Source organism: Wolffia australiana, chromosome 4, assembly GCF_029677425.1.
Source record: "Wolffia australiana isolate 7733 chromosome 4, ASM2967742v1".
Classification (NCBI taxonomy): domain Eukaryota; kingdom Viridiplantae; phylum Streptophyta; class Magnoliopsida; order Alismatales; family Araceae; genus Wolffia; species Wolffia australiana.
Genome location: NC_135838.1, coordinates 12062043 through 12081007, shown reverse-complemented (window position 1 = coordinate 12081007; position 18965 = coordinate 12062043). Strand labels below are relative to the sequence as shown.

At 43.9% G+C, this 18965-nt stretch overlaps 2 protein-coding genes across 3 annotated transcripts; one reads left to right on the top strand and one right to left on the bottom strand.

Moving 5' to 3' along the window:
• Positions 1-6095: 6095 nt before the first annotated feature.
• On the top strand, positions 6096-12606 carry LOC144701966 (homogentisate prenyltransferase). The gene is made up of 10 exons (XM_078573801.1): positions 6096-6409; positions 7003-7130; positions 7253-7399; positions 7556-7781; positions 10901-10974; positions 11140-11232; positions 11744-11861; positions 11949-12011; positions 12330-12362; positions 12437-12606. The coding sequence occupies exons 1-10, from the start codon at positions 6200-6202 to the stop codon at positions 12509-12511; spliced, it is 1167 nt and encodes a 388-aa protein (XP_078429927.1). The 5' UTR covers positions 6096-6199; the 3' UTR covers positions 12512-12606.
• LOC144701965 (calmodulin-binding family protein) lies at positions 12563-15713 on the bottom strand. Of its 2 annotated transcripts, XM_078573800.1 has the most exons (9): positions 15189-15706; positions 14916-15030; positions 14776-14841; positions 14600-14688; positions 14428-14518; positions 14209-14355; positions 14025-14117; positions 13793-13894; positions 12563-13034 (listed from the first exon to the last, which is right to left on the bottom strand). In XM_078573800.1, exons 1-9 carry the CDS (start codon positions 15545-15547, stop codon positions 12675-12677), a joined length of 1422 nt encoding a protein of 473 aa, XP_078429926.1. In that variant the 5' UTR covers positions 15548-15706; the 3' UTR covers positions 12563-12674. The 2 variants fall into 2 exon arrangements, with proteins under 2 accessions (XP_078429926.1, XP_078429925.1); XM_078573799.1 differs by having other exon boundaries at positions 14600-14841; positions 15189-15713.
• Positions 15714-18965: the final 3252 nt, after the last annotated feature.

The window sequence follows — 18965 nt, the reverse complement described above, 5'->3', positions numbered from 1 at the left end:
ATTTTTTTTTGTTTTCGTTTCAGGCACCCGAGCCGTTAGGGGGAACGTCTCACTTTGGACATTTCCCCCTAAGTGGTCCGTTAGGGCAACCACCCTTACCTATACAAGGGATGGTGTACCCTAAGACTGTTTTGGATTTCTTTTGGTAAAAAAAAAAATAGTTCTCTTTTTTTGTTCCCTTTTAGATCCCACTCTCCTGCATGGAGAGGTCATCGTTCTCAGCTGCCCTGTTGCAGTCAATCTACGTCATCGCCAATCCCCCTCTTCACCGTCAATCGATCAGGGGTCCTTGAGTTTCCACCGGCTGATCGTCCGATCGGTCGATCGGTCAGCGTTCGGGCTCCGACTCCGGGTCGTTCGATCGGCCGTGGGCCCCTTGGGTCTCTACTCCACCGACAACGACTGGTCAGCGTCCGGGACTTCTCTTCGCCGAACGACCGGCTATGGGTCCCTTGGATTTTCATCCCTGTCGTCCATGCTGACCAACTGCTTGGTCTACGCTTGGGCTCCCCACTTCACCTCGACACCCTCGGAATCCTGCCTATCGGCCAAAAGACCGCTTCAACGACCCAAGACGTCGCCCACCTTCGATCTCGTCTGGCTCAGTGACCAGGCGCTGCTATCAGGGTTGATCTCTTCCTCCCCCTTAATTTGCAGTATCAATTATTTGCTCCAGTGTCGTCCATGACGTCCGATCGCGCTCAGACAGTGCTCTAGTGCCGTCCTTGACAGTCGAACGCGCTCGGACAGTGATTGTCTACCTCCCGCGTCTGTCTCCTTGTGGTCTGTCGGTCATTTGGAGCCTGACCGGTTTCTGGACCCCTTAGTGCCTCTCTAGCGGTTCTACTAACTAGTCGGCAGCTGCCAAGTACTTAGTGTTCGCCGTCCCGATATCCGTCCGATATCCGGAAAAAAATGGGACGGTTCCAGATATCAGATATTGGATATCGGGCGATATCCGTCTATCAGGGGTTGACGGATATCTGTACCGGATATCGGGGGGTGAGGACGAGGAACGGTATCGGATACCGGATATCGGTTTTCCGATATCCGAATGTCGGAGACGGATACCGGATGCCAGATATCAGAAAACTGATATCCGGATATCGAAAAACCGATATCCGATATCGGATATCGGATATCGACCACAATATTTGAATTCGAAATATATTCAATGCCCCTCATTATATAGTGTGCAATTTTTTTTTCTTCCATATGGGATAACAGGATTCAAAGTTAACGTAAACTCTGAATCTAGTTATCCCACATGGGGGATTTTAGAAAATTTTACTAGTATATATTAAACGAGGTTGAGATATATTATTTTAATAGCTATTCCTCTGCGTAATGTGAGATGCTAGCGGTCCAAAATGTTAGGAGAGAAAAATGTGGCTTTGATGTGCGTTTCATATTTTTTAGAGAGAGAGAGGCATGAAAAGCTAGAGCGAGAAAGAGAGAAGAGAGAGAGAGCGAGAATAAGAGAGAGAACAAGAGCGAACGAGAGACGGATAGAGAGAGAGAGAACAAGGGGAAGAGAGAGCGAACGGGTGAGAGAGAGAGAGAGAGTGTTAAATAATTCGATGCGGATATCGAAATCCGATATCCGGTATCGTCATCTGCCCCCCTGAGACGGAGACAGATTCCGATATCAAACTGATACTGATATCGGATATCGGCACTGTAGCAACCGATATCCGATACCGATATTCGGTATCCAGATATCGAAAAAATCGGATACCAGAAATTGCCTTTCCGGTATCTGGTACAGCATCCGTCCCGATACCGGCATCCGGTATCAGTATCAGGACGGGCAAACACTACAAGTACTGCTCGTGAAATTTATTTTTAACGACGCATCATTTTGACCGTAGCAATTTAGGACTTTCTTTCTATCGTGTAACCTGACCCCTGACTTGACCGGTTGTGTTACATCAATGAAGCTCTCCAAAGGGGAGCTTGTGGTTTGCATACGCCTCACAAGCTTCTTTGAAAGCATGTATTGGACGTCCTAAGGGCACCTGATCCCTAGACCCCCCCTTTTCTGTCTGCCGACATACTTTTTTGCCATGAAACCCAATGGTGTGTATTGCCTACCTAGAGGTGACCCAACCATAGGAAATGGGCGCATAGATGCTCCACAGTTACTTGTGCGTTACTGCTAGCGCTGCCCAATCAGAAGTGGCCACATCATTGCCCGTGTGCATGTTTTGTATGCCCCCACGAGTGGTGAACTTACCACCCAAAAAAAGATTCCCCAACAAATTTCCTTTATGCCGTCAGAGTCTCATCTGACGCTCGAGATTCGGCCACATGGCCATCCGAAATGCATATTTGGAGTTTTTTGCGCTTAAATCTCTGAAAATATTCATGCGCACAAATTGACGTTGCCCATAAAAATTATTTATGCATATGCCCCTCCGCTTTCTCTCCTCCATATTTCCTTGAAAAGCCATTAAAATCATGATTAATTTCATTAAAAACTTGCCAAATATTTGAATTAGATCTTTACGCCTACAAAGGGTGACAGAGAGAGAGCTGTTTGAAGGGCATAATTGCAATGAAAATTTAAGAAAAACCTCTTTGACTTTAGAAATTGCTTTAAAACTTGTATTTTCCTTATAAATATATCAGTTTCTATTTACAAAATTCATTTCTTCATCGAATAAATTCCCAAAAAAACCAATAAAATTCCATAAAAATCTGGAAAACCCAGTAATTCGTGCCCACATTAATTAACATTATAATAAAAATTAAACCCGCTACTTTATTTGAAATATAATTATTCCAAGCTTAAATAAATTCCATAAATCTTATAAATTTACAGAAAATTATGGAAATCATACTTCACATGGAAAATTAATTAACATGTAATATATGATAAAAACCCTATTTTAAACTATTTCAATGCATATAATTGTGCTAATTGCTTGAATTATTTACCAAATTTAGGGTGTTATCAATAAGCAATTGCCCTAGGATTCATTTAACCGTATTTTTGAAAAAAGGGTTGCTCGAATCATCTCGCACTCTCTATTCGCATTCTCTAACCGTATCCTTTTTCTTAATGGATCTAAAAATCCATTAAGGGGCTTATGAGTGTAATCAATGCGTACAAGCGAGCTTCATGCTAGCTTGTCAATGCCTCAAAGAGTAGATTTATGGATGACCCATCCACCACAATGAAGCGCTCACATATCATCCATCAGTATACCAATACTCACGAGGATGTCTTCCTTTTGCCTATCTTGGATGCCCATCTTTGTGGGCCAAGCACAAAATCATTTTTTTGATGCCTTGTTGGCCAAGTTGAGAACGAAACCAGATGGATGGAAACTTCACTTTCCATCCCCTAGGGGTTGCATCCAACTAATCCGACATGCCCTCTTAAGTATTCCGTTGCATACCCTAGTTCTACCATCATTATCCCTCACTGTTCTTTGCAACAATACTTTCTTCCGAGTAGGCATAAGTTAGCAGTAACACTATACTTTGTATTTGAAGGGTTATATATGTGAGTTCAGATAATGAAATGGCCCCGTACATCAAACCATGACCAGAAGCCGTCTCAGCATGAAAATTATCTGTGCAATATGAAAAAGGATATGTTCAGACTAGTTCTAAAAAAGGTTGGAATTAATGATAAGAAATTCAATTCAGCTATAGTTCATGAGAAAACCTTTGAACATAATTTTTTTCACATTATGCGTATAGACAACTTGTAAACTTTGTGAACAGTTTCCCTCCCTTGAAACTTTTTGATGCTGGATGACTAGAGGGAACGGGATGGGATGCCGACGGATATAGGATGTTGGGCGACTAAGAACAGGGTAGGATAAAACCAGACCACAAAATCACACGATCACTTTCGAGCGTTAAATCTGATGAAATAGTAGTGGTGCAGCCCCTTTCCTCGTCGAGGGCGGGAGTACTGTCTTCAACCACCGCGGTGATGCCAAGCACCAACATCAATTCTATCGAATTCACCTCCGCGCGAAAACTCAAGAAAAACCTAATCCACTAGTCGTTGAAAATTCCAGAAAAATCCAAAACAAATCCGACGGTGGTGGAAGAACTTCTCGTGGAACACTAGACGAAGAACACGGACACCAAAGAGTTTTAGGGGTACCTCTGCACCAAGGGTGCGTGACGAGGTTGCGGGGAATTATGATCGTATCATTGACGAGTGTGGGGCGTGATCAGGACGCAATCGGCGATCGAGGAGCGAAGGCGACCTAGGGGCAAGCAGCTTGTCGGGGCGTCCTGGTGCTGGGGCGGCCGGGCGATCGGCGCTAGGCAGCCTGGGCGCTGGGCAGCCTAGCGCTTGGGCGACTGAGCGTCAGGTGGCCTGGCGTGGGCGGCCTGGTGTTAGGGTGGCCAAGCGCTGGGTGGCCTGGCATGGGCTTTCTAGCGCTCGGGCGACCGGGCGTTGGGCGGCCCTAACGGGGTGGCCTGGCGCTTGGATGGTCGGGCGATGGGCGACTGGGCGCTCGGGTGGCTAGGCACTCGGGCGGCCGGGCGCTCGAGCGGCTGAGCGCTCGAGCGACCGGGCGTTGGGTGGCCCTAGCGGGGCGGCCAGGCGCTTGGGTGGCCGGACGCTGGGCGGCCCTAGCGTGGGCGGCCAGGCGCTTGGGCGGCCGGGCGCTAGGTGGCCAGGCACGGGGCAGCCCGCGCTTGGCGCTCAGTGGCCAGAACACTGTGCGGCCCTGGCGTGGGCGGTCTGGCACTTAGGCAATCTTGACGAAGGGCAACAGGACACAAACGGGCATGGAGAAGGAGTGGCAATCGACGACGCGTGGCAACGGCGACGGCGACAACAGCGGCGGTCCAACGGGGAGAGGGCTAGGGCAAATCCTCCAAGAAGAAAAAAAAACTCAATTCTTGAAAATAAATTTGCCAAGTGTTTCTTGCAATATTGTCTATATATAGGCCTTGGAGGAAAGAGAAATGACATGAAATAAAAGTGGACGACGTGTAATCGTGTCACGTCAAAGGGCAGTTCTGGATCTATAGTTGACGACGTGTTATGATGCATGACGGCTCGGGAGGTGGAGGTGGCACATTCGAAGATGGTGCGTTCGTCGTCTGTGCGTTCTTTAGTTGATGTTGAAGACGAGTCTGCATACGAGACGTGTCGGATGACATTGGCGGCGCGTTCGAGGTTGGTGCGTTGATGTCGTCCCCACCACTTTTTAGTAATGGATCTCTAATATTAGATATAACCTGCTTAGCTTCATAAAATGTATTATAAACTATCAAGAACCTAGAGTAATGATGAGAAATGATTTTTTTCAGAGTATGTCAGTAGATGACTTCTAACTATTTGTGAAACGTTGGCCTCTATGTCAACTTTCTAATATTGGACAAAACTAACTTACCTGATAAAAATGCCTTATAAACTATCAAGAACCTATAGGTGTATGCCTCATATTTTGACAGAGTTATGCGAAAAAACTTTAAATGACTTTTTTCAGACTATGCCTGTAGAGGACTTCTAACTCTTTGTGAAAAGTTGGCCTTCATGGCAACTTTCTTATATTGAATAAAGCCAACTTATCTTCATAAACGTGCCTTTAAAACTATCAAGAATCAAGGGGGTTATGTCTCATATTGTGACAGAGTAATGAGGAAACACTTTACATGACTTTTTTCAGAGGATGCATTAAAATGCATTTTTATGCATAACCTGGAAAATGCCTTAAAAACCAACTTACCTTCTTTAAAATGTCATATAAACTATCAAGAATAAAAAATGCATTGTTATGCGTAGTCTGAAAAATGCCTTATAAACCAAAATATATTTTTAAAAATGCCTTATAAACTATCAAGAATCAAGAGGGGCAAGCCTTATATTTTGACATAGTAATGAGAAAACACTTTACATGACTTTTTCTCAGACGATGCACAAAGATGCATTGCTATGCATAGTCTGAAAAAATGCCTCATAAGCCAACTTATCTTTATAAAAATGCCTTATAAGCTATCAAGAATCAAGAGGGATATGTCTAATATTTCATATAGTATCATGATAGACCCTTTAGTTGGAAGAAATACAAGGGGGCATCCTATAAATTGGCGGCCCTTCCTGTCTGAGCAGCGACATCCAGGGACGTCTTATCGGTTTAGCAGAGAGCTTAGTTCTCGTTCATGGAGGCTCTCGGAAGAACTGTGAACGAATGAGCTCGGGCAGCGCGAGGGGACAATGGAGATACTCGCCCCTCCTTCCTCAGCACTCGCTTCGGTCGCCTTGAATCGATCAGGGTTCTTCCGATTCTCTTATTCAACTGCCCTTTCGTCATCTCTGCCGCTCGTTCTCTCTTCCGCCGGTCTCCGTAGCAGCACTGGCCAACGGAGCGGCATTTCCAGATCGCGGGTTCTCGAGATTAGAAGAAATGCGGGTTTTGCGATTCGGGTAATCTTCTGTCTCTCTTGTTAGGTTGTAATTACGGTAGAGTTGTGTTGGGATGTATCTTGTTGGGATGGAATTGATGGGAACTCCAGCCAGTCGATGGCGCTGAGACTTAGCAGTAAGGTGCTTGAATTGGATTCTTATACAAGGCATTACACGCGAATGCTGTAAGAAAATTGTTCAAGAAATGGGAAGTTTCAGCAAATTTCACGGCATTAATTTATAAGCCCCGAAAAATTGTAAGAGTTCAATTTCTTCTTACGATTAGAGACTAAAAATAGTCTCTTCTGCGTTGTACAAGCGTTTCAAGGGTTAGCTTATTTGTCAAGGATAAACGCTTGAGATCCAGCTTAATCCGTTGGCAGTTTAATGCATTAAGTATTTCGATTGGATTTCTGTATAGTTTATACAGAAGTAAATGCCGGGGTAAAAAACAATTCAAGAGTATATATCTGGCTTCTCTGTAGAGTTTTCCCTTGGTTGGTTCACGGTGACAATGGCTTGAAATTTATTGATTTATTATCTATTTCATAAAAACTGCTGATTATTACAGGCATATTTGTGTCTCTGATGCTTGCCTTTTATGAATACCTCAGGCTTCTTCCTCTTCCCAAGCTGGCACTACTGATTCTGATCCTCCAAATGGGAGTTTTTCCAAGTTGTTAGATCCGATCTGGAGATTTTTGCGGCCTCACACTATTCGTGGAACAGCCTTGGGATCTTTGTGAGTTCATCTTATCGTTCTGCTTTACATTTCATTAAATCTTGAGATATTCGTCCCACTTCATTGCAACCCCCACTTTTTCTCCGTGATGCAACGTTTATTGTCTTATGTCTCATTGGCAGGGCTTTGGTATCACGAGCTTTGATAGAGAACTCGGATTTAATTAATTGGTGGTTGGTTTTCAAGGCATTGTCTGGTCTCATAGCCCTTATATGCGGCAATGGATATATTGTGGGGATCAATCAGATATACGATATAGGAATCGACAAGTAAGAGTGTTTCTTACTGTTTGATGTTTCATCTGACATTTTCCTCTGCTTTTTCTTTGTTTTTGGCCTTCTGATTGCTTTGTTTGGTCTCTTATACATTTCTTTATTTTACCTAGAACATTGGTTTTGGTATTGACACCGGACTTTTCACTGCAGGGTCAACAAGCCTTACCTACCCATTGCTGCTGGGGATCTTTCTGTTGGATCTGCATGGTTGCTTGTGTTATCTTTTGCTGCTGTTGGAGTTTTGACTGTTGTGTTCAACTTTGGGCCCTTCATTTCTTCACTCTACTGCCTGGGGCTATTTCTTGGCACCATTTATTCAGTACCTCCTTTTCGATTGAAGAAGTATCCAGTTGCGGCATTCCTCATCATTGCAACGGTTTGTTCGTGTCTCCTTCAGTGACGTTTCATTGACTAGCTTCTCTCCAGTAAAATTCTATAAATTTATCTTGTTGGGATACTGCGCTATCATAAAATTCCTGATAATCTGATACGATCCCAGTGGATCGTATCATCTTCTCTTATATGGGATCATATCATAATCTAAGCATCACGTTTCCCTACCGTTAATTGTTCTAAATTATTACACTTAATGGTCATTCGATGACTTTGATATTAAAGGCCATATTATATTACGATTCTTGCCTCTCTTTCTCTCCCGTTGCCTCTCTCTCTCTGTCTCTCTGTCTCTCTCCATCTGTCTCTCTCTCTCTCTCTGTATATATATAACTTCTCCCTATTTATATCATGATAATGTACTGAAAGAAGTCTTCCGTGTGTGTCTTTTTCATCCATAATGTAAGCAATCCCAAGATGCATGACTAGATTCGTGATCTCTTAATCTACATGAAAAACCATTTGTACCAAAACAGTGATCACCGCAAGTACTGTTGTAAGGAGAGGAAGAGAGAGGAGATAACGTATGAAGAAGAATGTAGGAGGAGGAGAAGAAAGCACCTTGAGATTCTGGAGAGAAGGGAAAGGAGGAAGAACCAGGAAGAGGTAGAAGGAAGAGGAGAAAGGGAGACGGCGGAAGAAACCTTGTTTTTTCATTCTTACTCAACGAATGTTCTGTCATGAACGTAAGTAGGGTTTTCCACTATGTGGGACCCACATTGACCGAGTCCACAACAAGTACATTTACTCAAAGTGGACACTTCACCAGGACCAGTACAATCAGCAGCCAAGGTTGTAGCCTCAACCAGAGGGCCAGGCAATGCAGGAGTTTCGGTAGAGATGGACTGAGAGGGATGACTTAGTACCTTGACCCAGAATAGGAGCTCGTCCAAAGCCAACAGTTGACTGTATGTGGCCTCATACTCTCAAGGGAGACGATGGAGAAAGTTCTAGAATTTCAGCTGATTCCTCTGCTTCTGTATTGTATAAGCATCAGACATGAGGGGTAACATGCCAAAAAAGAGATCCTGCTCAGTCTGGGTATAATCCCCGTTGTACTGAAGAAGGAAGTGATCGTTTTTTCTCATCATATCAAGCTCCATGGTCAAGTCGCTCATCCATGATACATTTCTGCCAAACATTAAGTTCATCAAATTCAGGTCCTTCCACACCTGCTAACAAGGTGGTAAATGCGAAACTAGATTATGAACAATGACTTCATGGAGTTCCAAGATGAACCCAACAAAAGTGTCTTTACTAATCCAGGTTTGGAATAGTTGACGACTTGAGATATATATTGACTTCAGCAACAAAACTAGTTTCGTTCAACCCTTGCATTTAGGATCTTTTTCTTCAAAAAAAAGGACCTTTTGGACCATCATCTTAGATAAACCTCAGCTTATCATGGCCCTTGAGATACACTCTAATGGCATGACTCCAGTGCAAATAATTCGAGATTTATGCTAAACTCGGCTTATCAGCACCAGCAAGTTGCTGAATGGTGGTCAGTTGGGCAGATGGAGAAGTTTCTGAAGTGAAAACAGGTGAGGGCACTGTTACAAGGGAAACTGGCAACTGCCCTATGAACTTGGAATAGTTGCACATATCGGTCTCCAACCGCCCTTTTATTTAAGTTATTGACTGCTGATTAATCAGCAGTTGACAGCTGACGATGGGGCGGACAGAGCCAAGAGTAGTAGCTGGTGGTGAGAAAGATGAGTGCCAGCTACAGGAGCATGATACGATCCTATACCCCCAAGGGTATCTTTTGGCATCCTAAACCAGCTGATGCGCATCTCCCTTCAAATATTTTTTCCATCCTTTTAGGGGCCAGTCAAGAAGCGAATTAGAATTTTCAAAAAAAAAAGAAGTGAATAGGAATAGTATTTGGATCCCTATTTCTCTGTCTCTGAACTTAAAGGTTCTAGCAGACCAAACGTGGGCCAGCTGCATCATCAAGCTTGGTGGGCAGCACCTGTGCTGATTTGAAATTGCGCTGATGTGGCATCTCGCAGGAAGTGCTTGTTGATCTGACTAGGTCTACCTGGCACAGTTAAGATGGTGCCTGCACATCTGCATGGATGGACCACGAATGGACCTGGAGGATTCAGTCAGTGGGATCCAGTGTACAGAATCAGGAGTGAAGGACGGCACAACCAGAGTGACTGACTGCGGATGGAGGTGCCTGAGGGACGGTGGTGATGGTTGGAAATGATTGAAGTGCTGCAATACTGCTGCTCCAAAGAAAGTGTTTTGATGGGGACAGAGGCTTGAGAGCTAGACGGGATTCTGATACCATGAAGATGACGCACGGGAAGGATTTTCCCAACACTCAACAAAGGGTCAAAGAGAAACAGAGGAAAAAAGAGAGTGAGAGAGAGAGAGAGGAGAGCCAATGGGAAGCATTTCGTAGATCACAAATGATGTATCAAACTGATACGATCCACCAGCGCGTTTATGTTCGGAGGAAGGAACGACAACGCCCCAGCCCGATAACGTCGGCCCAGCCCATGGTCGATCCCATTTAAGGCCTCACTCGTAAGAGCAGCGGGCAAGAAGAAACCTCTGTGAGCACTTCCTCCCTTCTCTCCTCCTAGCCTCCCCCTATCCCTCTCCGTGACACCCTCTCGTTCTCGCGGGTGGACGTCGCCAGTCTGCTCACGGGACGCTCGCCTTCCCCCGCGATCCTTTGCTTCCCCTTCCCTTACCATTCCCGTTCTCTCTTACCCCAGGAACCCCTTTCATCTTCTCTACTCTCCTTGGACAACGATCTCGAATTTGAATCAATTGCATTACGATTTGGACGAATTACAGTGTGAAAGTCACGGTCTCCAACCGGGATTGTAACACAAACCATTTATGTTTCTGGGAGCGCTAGTATCACTAAAAAGGAACTATTTAGTACCATATGTTCCCAGTTGGCTTGGAATTTATGCATTATCCTCTATTAAGTGTATATCTTTTTCTTTATCGGTGCTAAAATGTTTGGCCCCCTTTCTGAAATAATGAACCTTTTAACTGCAGAGGGGAAAAGGACATTGATACCCTTTGAATTTCGCTACTTTATTATCTTATTACCCCTTCATTAAATTATGTTTTCAGGTTAGAGGCTTCCTACTCAATTTTGGTGTCTACTACGCCACAAGATCTGCACTGGGTCTTACATTTGCCTGGAGGTGAGAGCATAATAATTAAAGTATTGGTATTTTTTTGAATTAGGATACAACAAAAAACTAGTGCAACATTGTGATTCTTCTTGATATTCTATTTTCTCTTATCTTGAATGAAGAAGTTGATGTTTATGGTTCTTGACGAGCCTGACGTTGATTCCATGAATGCAGCTCCCCAGTTGCTTTCATCACAGCTTTTGTGACACTATTTGCTCTTGTCATTGCAATAACCAAGGATCTTCCAGACGTTGAAGGAGATCGGAAGTGAGTAAAGCTAAAAAATGTTCGGCTTGTATTTCCACTCTGAACAGTTCATTGACAACGACAGCATGATTTCTTATTTATTTAAGTGTTTCTCAAAAATCAAAATTTTATGCGCACCTTGATTCAGCAGAAAACTTAGATCTGTGTTGCTATCCTTAAAGTGTAACTTCAGATATCTTGTTTCTTAAAAAAATCAAATCAATTTTCTCTGAAAGAATGAATATTTTGGAAGGTTTAATGACCTTATCAGGAATCATAAATACTTTAAAAATAACTCTTTTAAAATTTAGCTTTCATTTATTATGATATTTGGTGGTGGTGTTTAGTGGAAGCCCGTGAATATCAACATAAAAATCAGGCAGCCGAACCGTTGAGTTATAATGTAGAAAGAGTTTTCCATTTGTACTCTTTCCTGAGTAAATGGATGAAATATTCAACTGTTGAAATATTTTTTCGTGGGATGAGATTACTTCTTATGTTTTGGTAAAAATTGAAATTATTTGTTGCACAGATTCAAAATTTCAACGTTGGCGACGAAGCTGGGTGTGAGGAATATCGCATTCCTTGGTTCTGGGCTTCTTGTCGCGAACTATCTTGGGGCCATATTTGCTGCTATTTACATGCCCCAGGTAAAAACTTAGAGAGTATCTTTCTTAGTTTGATTGGACTGGACGAATAACTTCTCTATCCCATTAATTTGATTGTCTTCTTATCAGGCTTTCAGGCGCAATTTGATGGTCCCCGTCCACGCTGCTCTGGCTCTGGCTTTGATTTTCCAGGTAACTCGATCGTCATTAAATAATTTTCAGCATTTATACAACTCTCTCATTTTTCTGTAGAAATAAAGCATAACATTTCCTAGCGATGTTTTTGTTGATCTCAAGAAAAACGGTTGATGGTGTTGGAGGAACCGGATTTTGTAATTAGGGAACTAGGATTAAACCCATGTCAGAGATTGTTATTATCATGCCTTATACGATTTAAGATTCTCGGAGTTGTCATAATTGAACAGAGAAATAAAATTCTTGGAGTTGTCTTGTTATTTTTGTATCTTAATTTGTTTAATATCTTGCGCGTTCTAAAATACACAACTGCAGACGTGGATCTTGGAGAAAGCAAACTACTCAAAGGTAGAACAACGTGACAAAACTTGCTTCAAAAACCATTGCATCTCACCCGAAAATATTTCCAATTTCCTCCGCAGGGCGCGATCTCGGATTTCTACAGATTCATTTGGAACCTGTTCTACGCCGAATACATCATCTTCCCCTTCATATAATATTTATTTCCTACTCCCCTGTAAAATGCCCAATTAAGTGTACATCCACTCTTCCTCAGCACATGAAAAAATACTTTTTGAGCTGGCTCTACTTACATGCAGCGCTACATATGTACATGGAACATGCAAAAAATTAGGTGGTTACAATAGTCAACATGCAAAGTCAACGGTCTTGGCTCCTGGCAGAGAAGTTGACCTGTTCTAAAGCTTGGTGCTGAAGCTCAGGAGGGTAGTCTCTGACACAGCCGATGCGGGGCCCGGCGCCAGTTGTCCATCTAAATGCCAGCTGTCTGCCAAGTTGGCAAGACCCCATCTCCTTCTTGGAGGTCATCCTCCTAATTATCTTCTCCGGCGGCACCAGCGGCGCTTCTCCGGCATCGCTGCGACCCCGCTCGTCCAGAAAGAGATTCTTCTTTTGGTAAATTGCCGACCCGTCTTCGCCCTCGCCGCCTTTCTCGACGGCATTGTCGCCGTGGAGGCTCTCCTCACCTTCCTCCCAGCTGTCTTCTTCTTCCGGGTCTTTCTGTGGAATTATGGGTAAGAATGTAAGAATGTTGGTTGCCAGCTGATGAGGTTTATAGAGAAGGATAGATGGAGAGAAAGAGTAGACAATAATAATGACGATCCAAGAGGAAACAGGGGGGGGGGGGGAGAGAGGAAATTTTCTGAGGATAATAGGTATTGATAAAATGGTTTTCAGCATGGATAATAATTATGATGATCAGAGAGGAACTAGTGAGGGAGAGAGCTTCCACATGGATGATGATGGCAAGGAAATGAAAATAATTATGATAAGAGATGTAAAAGAGGGGAGAGAACTCCGTGGATGATGATGACTAGTCGACGATGGTCATCATTGGGGAAATTCGTTGGGGTATGGAGATACTAGAGAGAGAGATGACCAGAGAAGAAGTTCGAATAGGAAAGAGACATAAAGAAGAGGATGATGATGATGGCAAGCTAATCGAGAAGATGACGAGAGATAAACAGCGCGATGCCGTCAGCGGAGGGCGATGCTGATGATCAGAGAACAAACTGTACGCGAGAGATAGAGAGATACGTGGAAGTGATCATAGAGAGCCTGCCCACGATGATGGAAACATGGTAATGATCACAATGATGAGAGAGAAACCGGCGCCAGCGCAATCAAACCATGATAACGATGACGAAGAAAGCCAAAGAGAAAGTGCAGGGGAGAGAGATGGAATGATGGCACAGAAGGATGATCACAGCAGAGATGAACGAGAGAGAGATGATTATCATGATGATGATGATGTGAACCTTGATGTTGTTGATGTCGACGCCATTATCGGAAAGGAAGGTCAGGAGCTCCTGAAAATTCTCCTCTGTGGGCCTATAGTGCCCGCTGTGAGGCCACACAGCCTGTAATTTCCGCGAAAGAACAATAATAAGAACAAATTTCCACGAAAGAACGCTTATAAGAACAAATTTCCAAGAAAGAACACTTATAAGAACAAATTTCCACAAGCTTAGAAACGACAGCGAAACCCACCTTCAACGTTCCTCTCTCTACGACCAATCTCCCCGCCGCTGACGTTGCCCCTCCTGCGAGGAAGCTCGAGTGTTGAAACGTCCCCTTCTTCTTCTGTTAAGATCACATGTTACTCCTTAACTTTGAGCAAAACCCAAAAAGATTGATTAATCACAGGTAAGATTTTTCTTCTGCGATTACTCACCAGGCCAACGTAGAGAGTCTTGGACGTACTCAGGACGAATATCCACTTCGCGCGGGGCCCGGCGGCGGTGGTGTCCACCGGCTGTCGCCGGTTCTTGTAGAAGAGCTTCCCATCCTCTACCACGACCTCGTAGGCTTCTCTCTCCTTCTGCACCGACGGCTGTCAGTCACCAAAACGAGTGCTTGAAGGAATTTACGGCAACGTTTAACGAAGACCCACCTGACCCAGATACTGTATGCACTGTTGCTGTAGCTTCCAACGCGGGCAGTGATTTTCAAGATTGACGTCTTTCCCTTCCCCGACGTCAAGCCTACAGATTTAAATCATGGGTCAGCGTAAAATCCAGGGAAAAAAGGCAAAAAAGTGAACTTTTTTCTTTCCTGACGATTACCAGTAGAAGAAGGGCTGTCTGCTATCGCATTGAAGCCAGCGGAGATAATAGAAGTGCAGATTGTGCCCGTACCGATGGCGTGGATCGATCTGAGAATGAATTGAACTTTGGGTAAGATTCAGGTGAAAAAAAATGTTGATTAAAAATGGGATTTTTGAAAAAAAATTCTGGCTCACGGCTTCAAGCCAATGTTGCAAGGCGAGCTTCCTGGCCTTTTTGTTCTTAGAAAGTCCCTTACCCACCTGCAAATTGCAAAAACAAAGTAAGAATAATGACCCCAAAAAAATAACAAGTTTGGCAGAGAGATTCGGTCTACCTTGGCGGCTCTTGTTCGAGCTCTGGACCAGCGCGAGACGACAGACTCGGGCTGATCCACGTCGAAGAAGGAAACAGAGCTCCTCTTCAACACGGCAAAATCAAGCAGACTAGACCTACGGAAACAGTGGTATCAGAGCCAGGTTCAATTCTCAAAAAAGAGTCACTTCGCGTGGGCCCTCTCTGCCCGGCGCATTAAAGTTGAATTGTGGTAAAGTAGCACCCTTGCTATCAGCTATAGCTTTTATCACAGTGATAGGAAAAAGATTCTCACCAACGCTGCTCGGCGAGGACGGCCCAGTCGGCGAGCTGCCTCCGGGTGCGGAAGCTCCGGTAAACCTTCTGTAACTTCACCGCCGCCTCGGCCATCGTCTCCGACTCTCTCGGCGGCTCGATCATGGGGGCTTTAAAGGAGACCTTAGTCTCCAGCCTGAATGGGCAGGGGTCTCTGGCATTGAAGCTGAGGGAGCCTTCAATTGTCATCTTCCCCGGGCCGAAAACTCCATTGAAGCTGGAGGAGCGAGACAAGCTTAGAAGATCGTCCCCCTTGAAGCTTATGGAGCGCATGAGTACCGAATCAACGCTGCTATCGAAGGCACAATTGGCGCCTGGGCAAGAGAAGCTGATACCCATGTTGAAGAAGAAGAATGCCAGGGAGAGAGTGGAATAATAAGGAAAGAACAGGGTGGCTTGCCGCGTTGAGTTTTTTTCCCAAGTGGAATAACGAGCCTGGCAGCGTAGTTTTAGTCTTCAGACAGAGGGATAGGTGGCCTTCAAATAGGCGCAGGCAAGTCGTCTCAACCGTAATTTTCCCAAGAAAGAATGAGGAGAGAGAAGGAATGGTCGCGTGGGTTTAACGTTGTTCTTGACCGACGAGACTGTAGTTGCATCCACCGTCCGTTAGAAGGGAGGTATCGATTTGGACGGTTGGATGGTTTTCGATTTTCGTGCACAGCACGAGTTTAATTTTCAGCGGGATTCGCTTCTAAGTTGGAAAGAACGCGGAAACTCTGCCACTAAAGTCCGCTTTTAAGTCAACGTTATATCAAAATTCAAACAAATTTACGACGCATCTCTCTCTTCCTCTATCGCTCTCTCTGTCTATCTTTATCTCTCTCTCTACCGATCCATAAATATATCTATGTAGACAGATAGATAGACAAAGATATAGATATATAGACAGAGAGATATAAATAGAAAGATATATATTGGGATTATATATGGATAGATAGAAAGAGAGATATGTCTAATCTCTCTCTTTCTCTGTCTCTCTCCCCATCTCTCTCTCTCTGTCTCTCTGTGGCTCTGTCTCTGTCTCTCTCTCCCCATCTCTGTCTCTGTCTCTCTCTTTGTCTCTCTCTGTCTCTCTCTCTATCTCTCTATCTGTCTCCCTCTATCTCTCTCTCTGTCTCTGTCTCTCTATCTCTCTCTCTGTCTCTCCATCTCTGTCTCTCTCTCTCTCTCTCTGTCTCTGTCTCTCTATCTCTCTGTCTCTGTCTCTCCATCTCTTTCTCTCTATCTCTCTCTCTCTGTCTCTCCATCTCTGTCTCTCTATCTCTCTCTCTCTGTCTCTCTCTCTCTCTGTCTCTGTCTCTCTCTCTCTCTCTCTCTGTCTCTCCATCTCTGTCTCTCTATCTCTCTCTCTCTGTCTCTCCATCTCTGTCTCTCTATCTCTCTCTCTCTGTCTCTCTCTCTATCTGTCTCTGTCTCTCTATCTCTCTCTCTCTCTGTCTCTCCCTCTGTCTCTCTATCTCTCTCTCTCTGTCTCTCCATCTCTCTCTCTCTGTCTCTGTCTCTGTCTCTGTCTCTCCATCTCTGTCTCACTATCTCTCTCTATCTCTATCTGTCTCTGTCTCTCTATCTCTCTCTCTCTGTCTCTCTCTCTATCTCTCTTTGTCTATCTCTCTCTCTCTCTCTTTCTCTCCATCTCTGTCGCTCTATCTCTCTCTATCTCTACCTGTCTCTGTCTCTCCATCTCTGTCGCTCTATCTTTCTCTCTCTCTGTCTCTTTCTCTCCATCTCTGTCGCTCTATCTCTCTCTCTCTGTCTCTTTCTCTCCATCTCTGTCACTCTATCTCTCTCTCTATCTCTCTCCCTCTCTCGCCCTCTCTCCATATCTCTCCCTCTCTGTCTCTCTCTCTCTCCCTCTCTCCCTCTCTCTCTCTCTCTCTCTCTCTCTCTCCCTCTCTCTCTCTCTCCCTCTCTCCCTCTCTCTCTCTCTCTCTCCCTCTCTCGCCCTCTCTCCCTCTCTGTCTCTCTCTCTCCCTCTCTCCACATCTCTCCCTCTCTGTCTCTCTCTCTCCCGCTCTCGTCCTCTCTCCATATCTCTCCCTCTCTGTCTCTCTCTCTCCCTCTCTCTCTCTCTCTCTCTCTCTCTCTCTCTCTCTCTCTCTCTGTCTCTCTCTCTCTCTCTCTCTCTCTGTCTCTCTCACTCTCTTTCTCTCTCTCTCTGTCTCTCTGTCTCTCTCTCTCTCTCTCTCTCTCTCTCTCTCTCTCTCTCTCTCTCTCTCTCTCTCTCTCTCTCTCTCTCTCTCTCTCTCTCTCTCTCTGTTGCTCTACTGGCATTATGACGAAAAGCGCGTTACGACGGGAAAAGAAAATAGGAGAAAGTCTCTGGCAACCCACTTGCCACACTAGAAATATTAATGAGCGCAGGACTTAGGTGACAGTAAAAAGTGCGTAAGTTCCACGGAGTACGACAAGCATCTACACTGGTCGTTCAAAGGAAGAACTAGACGAAGATTGACTCGCTCTGTCATAACATTATTCAGATTGAACGACGAAAGTTTGGTGAACCGTTAAACTTAGTAAAGTGGGAAAAGTTTGATATATGTCGGTCGGTGATGGGAACACCAGCTGTTCGGCCTTGTTGGGAACAAGCTAGCTCAATAGCTGTTATCCACTTCCACCGCATGAAGAAAAGAGAAACTAATGCTAGAGAGAGAGAGTATGAAAAAAATCAAGAAAAGGGCCCACAAATTGAAAGGCTTAGATGGTTTTAGTATGGGTCTGCATCTCCCCCACTCTGACCTTCTTCATCTAGATGTGTTCCCATCATTTATTGTTATTTTTGGCTTGGGAAACACGGCTTCATTTATAGAAATGTTCTAAGGAAAATGCTTAGATAGGGACAGAGACGGCGACAAAGAGTGATGGATTCAAATAAAAGAGAACGACACGATGGATACATCATGGATGGTTCTGGGTTGTTAAAATATAGTCATGGATAGTTATGGGTTGTTACAATTAAGCCAATTAGTCAATAAAATATAGTCATTTGCCGAAAAATGCTTGGAACCAAAATTGGACAGATCTATAAAATATAGCTTGTGTATGAATGGTTATGCATGTATGTATGTACCTGATAGCATGCATTTAATTATGGCATTTATGTTATATTTAGTATCATTTAATGCAAAAAAATAATGAATATCTTAGATGTTATGCTTTATTTTTATGTATTAACATATTTCAAGAAATCTCCATGAGTCCATATTAGTGTCAACTTCTGAATTCTTTTGATGAGTAACCTGTTCTGACGTTTTGAAGGTAAAAATATTGAGATCTTCTTTCACAACTTTTAATGATTGCAAGAGTCGAGTACGATGATGTTTTTAATAGAATAAAGGAGGAGGATGAGCCAGAATTCAGAGTCATCGTGGTTAACATTGTTTGACCTATTTGAGGTCAAATGACTTTTATGGACTACCAAATTTATTTTATTTTTGCTTTGAGATTTTCTTAAGGAGGAATGAGGAGTAGCATTGAATGGTCAAAAGAATCAGAAAATACAAATAACTGAAGAGTGTAAAAGGAAGGAAGAAAGAGAATCAAGCATGGGTGCATGCGAGGCACATGTGAAGTAGTGTGTCAAGAATTAACATGCTCATGTATCTATCATACATGAGTGCAGGGATCAGCACAAGGGCATGCATTACATCAAGAAGTTAGACTGTGTAGTCACTAGGCACTATGCAATCACTAGTTGAAATTTACTATGAAGGCATAATGTATCATCTGGATGAGGTGTTTAACATGTACCCACCTCGTC